Raw genomic sequence first — 6,789 nt, forward strand, 5'->3', positions numbered from 1 at the left:
TAGCCCTTCCTCGATCTTCGATAGTCAGTTGACGTCGTACCATTGTCGAATTTGGAGTGTGCACCGTACATGAACGCAAGCTCCAATTATACGGAAATTCAGCATTGGGAACATGGAATACACATGCAAAGCGTGCAAATGAAGCGCTTTGTGAAAAAGCAAGTTATGGGCACTTAGCAGACCTTTCGCTTTCGCCCTAATTTACGTGCAAATGTAAGCATGTTTTCACCATTAGAACTAGACGACAGTGTCAATGACAGTGGATTTTAATTCATTTATGGGTTGCTTAGACCCACTTTCGTCAAAATGGAGCAATACCATGCGTGACATTAGTGTCTAGCTAATATAATTGACATTCAGAAAATAATGTCGAAAATATCGTCTGACCCTTAAATTCTTTTGAGTAGTATATATTAACTATTGTATGTTTTGGGTGACATGAATTGAAGCTTAAATAATGTCCTTGTATCAGGACATTTACTGTAAATGTCAGTTGAAATCATTCCATCTTTAAGCCGTACATGTACATCTAGAAATGGTAACTGAGTTATTGATTTCCATCATACGTTTTATAGAAGGGTGTAATAAATTTAGATCATTATATAATGCATGTACATCAATGTTAGATGTTCAGTTGAAGAAACAGTCATCTAAACATTGTTTAAAATTAATTCATATTTAAACTGTTACAGTGAGACTTGAGTTGTGTATGGTGTCTAACAGTGAATCTGGTGCAGATGAGGAGACTCTGAAGCTTGATGAAAACAGGTTGGTGACATTGATGTGTTTAATAGCAGAAGGTTAGCATTCACATGTCAAATATGATTCTAGCAGAGCTTGCTTGAGGTAAGATTTGCCGTCGGCTACCCCCACCCCCCACCTCTGAGAAACTAATTGATGGATGCACTGGGTATTTCCCCATCCCAACCAAATCGAGAAACCTTGTAGGCCAATACTCTAGTCCATGGTATATATTGTCCTGTCTGTCGGAAAGTACAGATTAAAAAAATCAACTGTTGTTTTTCCATTGTTTAAAATATGTTAAGATTATATTTAGGAAGCATTGTTTTCCTTTCACTGTAAAATTAATTGTTTTAATAACAGTATTTTTGACACCAAGCAATTGTAGTTTAAAAATGTGGAGAGATGTCGTTAAACACACATTCTTTTCTTTTTCTTTTATTTTTTGTTCAGCTGTCTGTTGAATGAGGTGGGCAAACTGATGGAACAGGATCCAACTGAAGATAATAACAACCATGTTACATTCATGCTGCACTCATTCCCGTTCAACAAGAACAATGCCATCTCGATAATCAGCACAGTCAAAGTGTGCCCCACCAGAACGTCTTGGAGTGTCGGGTTAGTAATTCAATCAGTGTAAAAGAAATTTAAGTTTGGTGGGAATACAAGTCCTAGGGCAAAAAACATAAAAATAAACAGGTATGAAAATCTGGGTAGGACTGTTTTTTTCTAAGAAATGGAGGTCTGATAGGACTACTTTTCTGTAGAACCTCGGATCCTAAGGACTTGAGTTCCTTTTACACCAGCATCGATGGCGTAATGGCCGTCTGATGTCGAAGGCGGCAGACGCATGGTGTCGTTCAGTGGTAGAGTATTCACATGTCAAGTGATGGGTGGTAGGATCGATTCATCTCCATGGACCTATTGGGCTGTCACTGTTCCTAATGGTACTCTGCGACTGGTAAATCAAATGATGTGGTATTGGCTGCCCTGTGTGTATATATTGCATACAAAAGAGAACCTGTGGTATTATACCATAGCTATCTTGTATTATGTAGTGAATATAAAAAAATCATCTGTGGTATTGGCTGTCCTGTCATATAGTGCATGTTAAAGATAATCTGTGGTATTAGCTATCTTGTATTATGTAGTGGATATAAAACATCATCTGTGGTATTAGCTGTCATGTCATTATATAGTGCATGTTAAAGATAATCTGTGGTATTGGCTGTCCTGTCACTATATAGTGCATGTTGAAGACAATCTGTGGTATTGGCTGCCCTGTCATTATATAGTGCATGTTAAAGATAATCTGTTGTATTAGCTATCTTGTATTATGTAGTGGATATAAAAAATGTATTTGTGGTATGACTACCCTGTATGTATATAGTGGATGTAAAACATTGTCTGATGCTAATCAGAAGGGTAGTCTTAGTGACTTGTCAAGAGTTCAATTAATTTGAAGTTCCCACAACACATGCATGCATGTATAACAATTGTAATCCTATCTATGGGATGGTGCACATAAAGGATCCCTTGCTATCAATGGAAAAATATTGTGGGTTTCCTCTATAAGACTATGTCAAAATTATGAAATGTTTGACATCCAATAGCCGATGATTAATAAATCAATGAGCTCTAGTGGTATCATTAAACAAAAAGCTTTTAAACTTTAAGTTTGTAACATATGTGTATAACAGTAAAGACGTCTTCTTGTAGCTTGTCTGCTGTCAGTCGATGCATCGGAAACGAAGATCAGCTGAAATCTCTGATGAAACAGTTAGAAAGATGTTCATCATTCTGGTCCCAGAACTCGAGTTGACAAGTAAGTAGTAACAGTCACTCAATTTCTATTTAGAATTTCCCTCTAGAAATTAACAGTGTGGCCTCGACATGTAGACCAGTAAGTAGTTTGATTTTTATTTAGAATGCCACTCTAAAAGTCATTGGACAACTTTACTAAGTTGATATGTGGGTAGCTGTTCTCTGGATGTTGACCAGTAAGTAGTTTGATTTTCATTTAGCATGCCACTCTAAAAGTCAAAACATTACTGTGTTGATACTTGGGTCGCTGTTCTCAAGATATTGATAAGTCAGAACTTTGATTTTCTTTTAGAATGTTCCTCTAGAGATCATGCCCTGTGAGTTTAGACCTAATAAGACTAATACAATCTGAGACTTTAACATTAGGGCAACACTATGCAAGCTGAATGCGTCATTTTATCTCAATGACAAAACTGTTTCTACTATCAAAATCATATCTCTGCATAAGGCAGAGTCAAAAGGACGTAAGACACTGTGCTGAAGTCAGAGGTATTGGGCCGCATGGCACACTCTAATAGACCATGCATCAACAGCTATTATAACTACACACATTAGTGATTGCTGCCATTGCTGAAGTCAGAGGTATTGGCACTCTAATAGACCACAATACCATGCATCAACAGCTATTATGACTACACACCGTGCTGAAGTCTGAGGTATTGGGCCGCACAGCGCACTCTAATAGACCACAATACCATGCATCAACAGCTATTATGACTATACACAGTGCTGAAGTCAGAGGTATTGGGCCGCACAGCGCACTCTAATAGACCACAATACCATGCATCAACAGCTATTATGACTACACACAGTGCTGAAGTCCGAGGTATTGGGCCGCACAGCGCACTCTAATAGACCACAATACCATGCATCAACAGCTATTATGACTACACACAGTGCTGAAGTCAGAGGTATTGGGCCGCCCAGCGCACTCTAATAGACCACAATACCATGCATCAACAGCTATTATGACTACACACAGTGCTGAAGTCAGAGGTATTGGGCCACACAGCGCACTCTAATAGACCACAATACCATGCATCAACAGCTATTATGACTACACACAGTGCTGAAGTCTGAGGTATTGGGCCGCACAGTGCACTCTAATAGACCACAATACCATGCATCAACAGCTATTATGACTACACACAGTGCTGAAGTCAGAGGTATTGGGCCGCACAGCGCACTCTAATAGACCACAATACCATGCATCAACAGCTATTATGACTACACACAGTGCTGAAGTCGGAGGTATTGGGCCGCACAGTGCACTCTAATAGACCACAATACCATGCATCAACAGCTATTATGACTACACACAGTGCTGAAGTCAGAGGTATTGGGCCGCACAGCACACTCTAATAGACCACAATACCATGCATCAACAGCTATTATGACTACACACAGTGCTGAAGTCAGAGGTATTGGGCCGCACAGCGCACTCTAATAGACCACAATACCATGCATCAACAGCTATTATGACTACACACAGTGCTGAAGTCAGAGGTATTGGGCCGCACAGCGCACTCTAATAGACTACAATACCATGCATCAACAGCTATTATGACTACACACAGTGCTGAAGTCGGAGGTATTGGGCCGCACAGCGCACTCTAATAGACCACAATACCATGCATCAACAGCTATTATGACTACACACAGTGCTGAAGTCAGAGGTATTGGGCCACACAGCGCACTCTAATAGACCACAATACCATGCATCAACAGCTATTATGACTACACACAGTGCTGAAGTCAGAGGTATTGGGCCGCACAGCGCACTCTAATAGACTACAATACCATGCATCAACAGCTATTATGACTACACACAGTGCTGAAGTCAGAGGTATTGGGCCACACAGCGCACTCTAATAGACCACAATACCATGCATCAACAGCTATTATGACTACACACAGTGCTGAAGTCAGAGGTATTGGGCCGCACAGCGCACTCTAATAGACCACAATACCATGCATCAACAGCTATTATGACTACACACAGTGCTGAAGTCTGAGGTATTGGGCCGCACAGCGCACTCTAATAGACCACAATACCATGCATCAACAGCTATTATGACTACACACAGTGCTGAAGTCTGAGGTATTGGGCCGCACAGCGCACTCTAATAGACCACAATACCATGCATCAACAGCTATTATGACTACACACATCTATTATCAAAATCGTCAAAAGGATGTAAGACACAGTGCTGAAGTCAGAGGTATTGGGCCACACAGCGCACTCTAATAGACCACAATACCATGCATCAACAGCTACTATGACTACACACAGTGGTGATTGCTTCCATGATCCACTATCAGCTGTTCATCATTAGGAGGACGGATACTCCCCTAGGAGATCCGTAACAGTACATGTATATTTCATCCCTCTTGCACCACCCGTAGGAAGACTGTCACTCTTAAGACTGGCTTAGAAAACCCAAATTTAGAGCTCAATGGTATATATATATATATACAGATTTGAGTCTAGACTCTAAAATAGTTTTATAAGCACAGACCCAGATGCTGATCTCAAGATGATGACAGGTGAGTGGTTTCATTTTTTATGAGAATATCCTTCTTGAACTCAAATGCTGACCTCAGTACATTGGAAAGTGAGTAGTTTGATTTTCTTTTAGAAGGTCACTCTAGAAGTCAGAGGATGACCTGAATATGTTGACAAGAGAGTAATTTGATTTCCTTAAGAAATCAGAGACTGGCCTCACTAGTTCGACAAGTGAGTACATAGAATATAGATCTTCAAATTAATCTATTTTGTGTTTGCCTCTAGAAATAATAGAGAAGCTTGAGATAAATATATTTTAGCCTTTCCCTCTCAAAATAAGTGAGGAGCGTAATTGATATTAATCTATTTTAAATGGCCCTTTGGAATAAGTGAGTAGGTAATATTAACTTATTGTTTTATATCCATCTACAAATAAGTTAGGTTGATATTATTTATTTTCTAACAACTTTAACAATATAATAATTTAACCATTTTACAGGAACGTGTGACTCTTCAAAGAACAAATCTGTTTCTGTTAATGACATCACAACTCCAATTGTGGCTGGTGTTGCCATAGCGATCATCACTGCTTGTCATCTGCATCATGGTCTTGTTGGTTGTCAAGAAGAGAAAGTCCAACACAAATTTCCAAGACAATGGTGTGAATAAGCTGATCATTTAATCAGCTTTTCCAGATAAATCACAAACATGTTTGACATTTTGTAGCTGGCAAATGACGGAACAGTGCTAGCGTCACCATTGTTATATTGACTATATTTAGAGGACTTTATTAAATATTTTGTTGAATTTGTTCCTTCAGTCATTATATATTCTTTTAAAACCTTGTAAGTCAAACCAAGTTCAAAGAAGAAAAAACAAATATATCATTGACATTGTGAAAAATCTCAAGTCAAAATCAACTGATCATGTTTGAAAACCTGATATCAAAACATTTACAGATGACTGCGGCTGATGTTAATATTGAGAAAAAGTCTGGATACTAAATCTGAAGGACAAAATGGTAATACATGATCAGGGCCGTATCTCTGCACAATGCAGAGTAAAGTGAGCAATAGGCAAAACAATAGTCAATTACATTTCAGCCTTCTTGCACCGCCACTTCCAGTCTAGTTTATTAAATCAAACTTAAATTTAATAAATTACACAAGCCATTAAGTCCATTTTTCTCTAACACTGTTGGGTGATGCGAGGTTTGAATAAACAGCTGGTACAACAGAGACCATATGAACATTTGTCATCATGGACATTTCCTTGTTTCTCACCAACTGCACCAAACAAATAAAATCACCTACATAATGGTTCCATGGACCTGCACTTGACTTTTTTTTATTTTTAAAAACAGCACTTTTATCATTCTTAATCAAAAATTATAAACACAGTTATATGTACCTAATTTCAATAAACAGATAATCGATACAGCTTTCAGAATTTGTTATTCTGTTCACTCTGGTCTATAAAGGTACTACATTACTTTCGGAATGTGTGTTATTCTGTTTACTCTGAACTATAAGACACTATTTAAAAAACTGTCGTTTAATATAGCAGAAGTAGTCTACAGATTAGTCGTAGACAGTTCGTCTGGTGTGGAAAGAGTTTTCGAGTCGATTTGCTCCCTATCCCAGCATCAGACATCAATTTGTTATTCTGTTTACTGTGATCTACAAGGCACTATTTAAAAAAAACTGTCATTTAACATA

At 38.5% G+C, this 6,789-nt stretch overlaps 1 protein-coding gene across 2 annotated transcripts in view; it reads left to right on the top strand.

The window, feature by feature from the left end:
• Positions 1-6,511, top strand: part of LOC121387191 — a 70,500-nt gene extending 63,989 nt beyond the window's left edge. For both annotated transcript variants that reach the window (XM_041518220.1, XM_041518227.1), the window contains 4 exons: positions 693-768; positions 1,195-1,359; positions 2,461-2,566; positions 5,571-6,511. In XM_041518220.1, the coding sequence (XP_041374154.1) occupies positions 693-768; positions 1,195-1,359; positions 2,461-2,563 (344 nt within the window). In that variant the 3' untranslated portion in view covers positions 2,564-2,566; positions 5,571-6,511. The remainder of the gene's footprint in view (positions 1-692; positions 769-1,194; positions 1,360-2,460; positions 2,567-5,570) is intronic.
• The last annotated feature ends 278 nt before the right edge of the window (positions 6,512-6,789 follow it).

The sequence above is a fragment of the Gigantopelta aegis genome, chromosome 2 (assembly GCF_016097555.1).
Source record: "Gigantopelta aegis isolate Gae_Host chromosome 2, Gae_host_genome, whole genome shotgun sequence".
Taxonomy (NCBI): domain Eukaryota; kingdom Metazoa; phylum Mollusca; class Gastropoda; order Neomphalida; family Peltospiridae; genus Gigantopelta; species Gigantopelta aegis.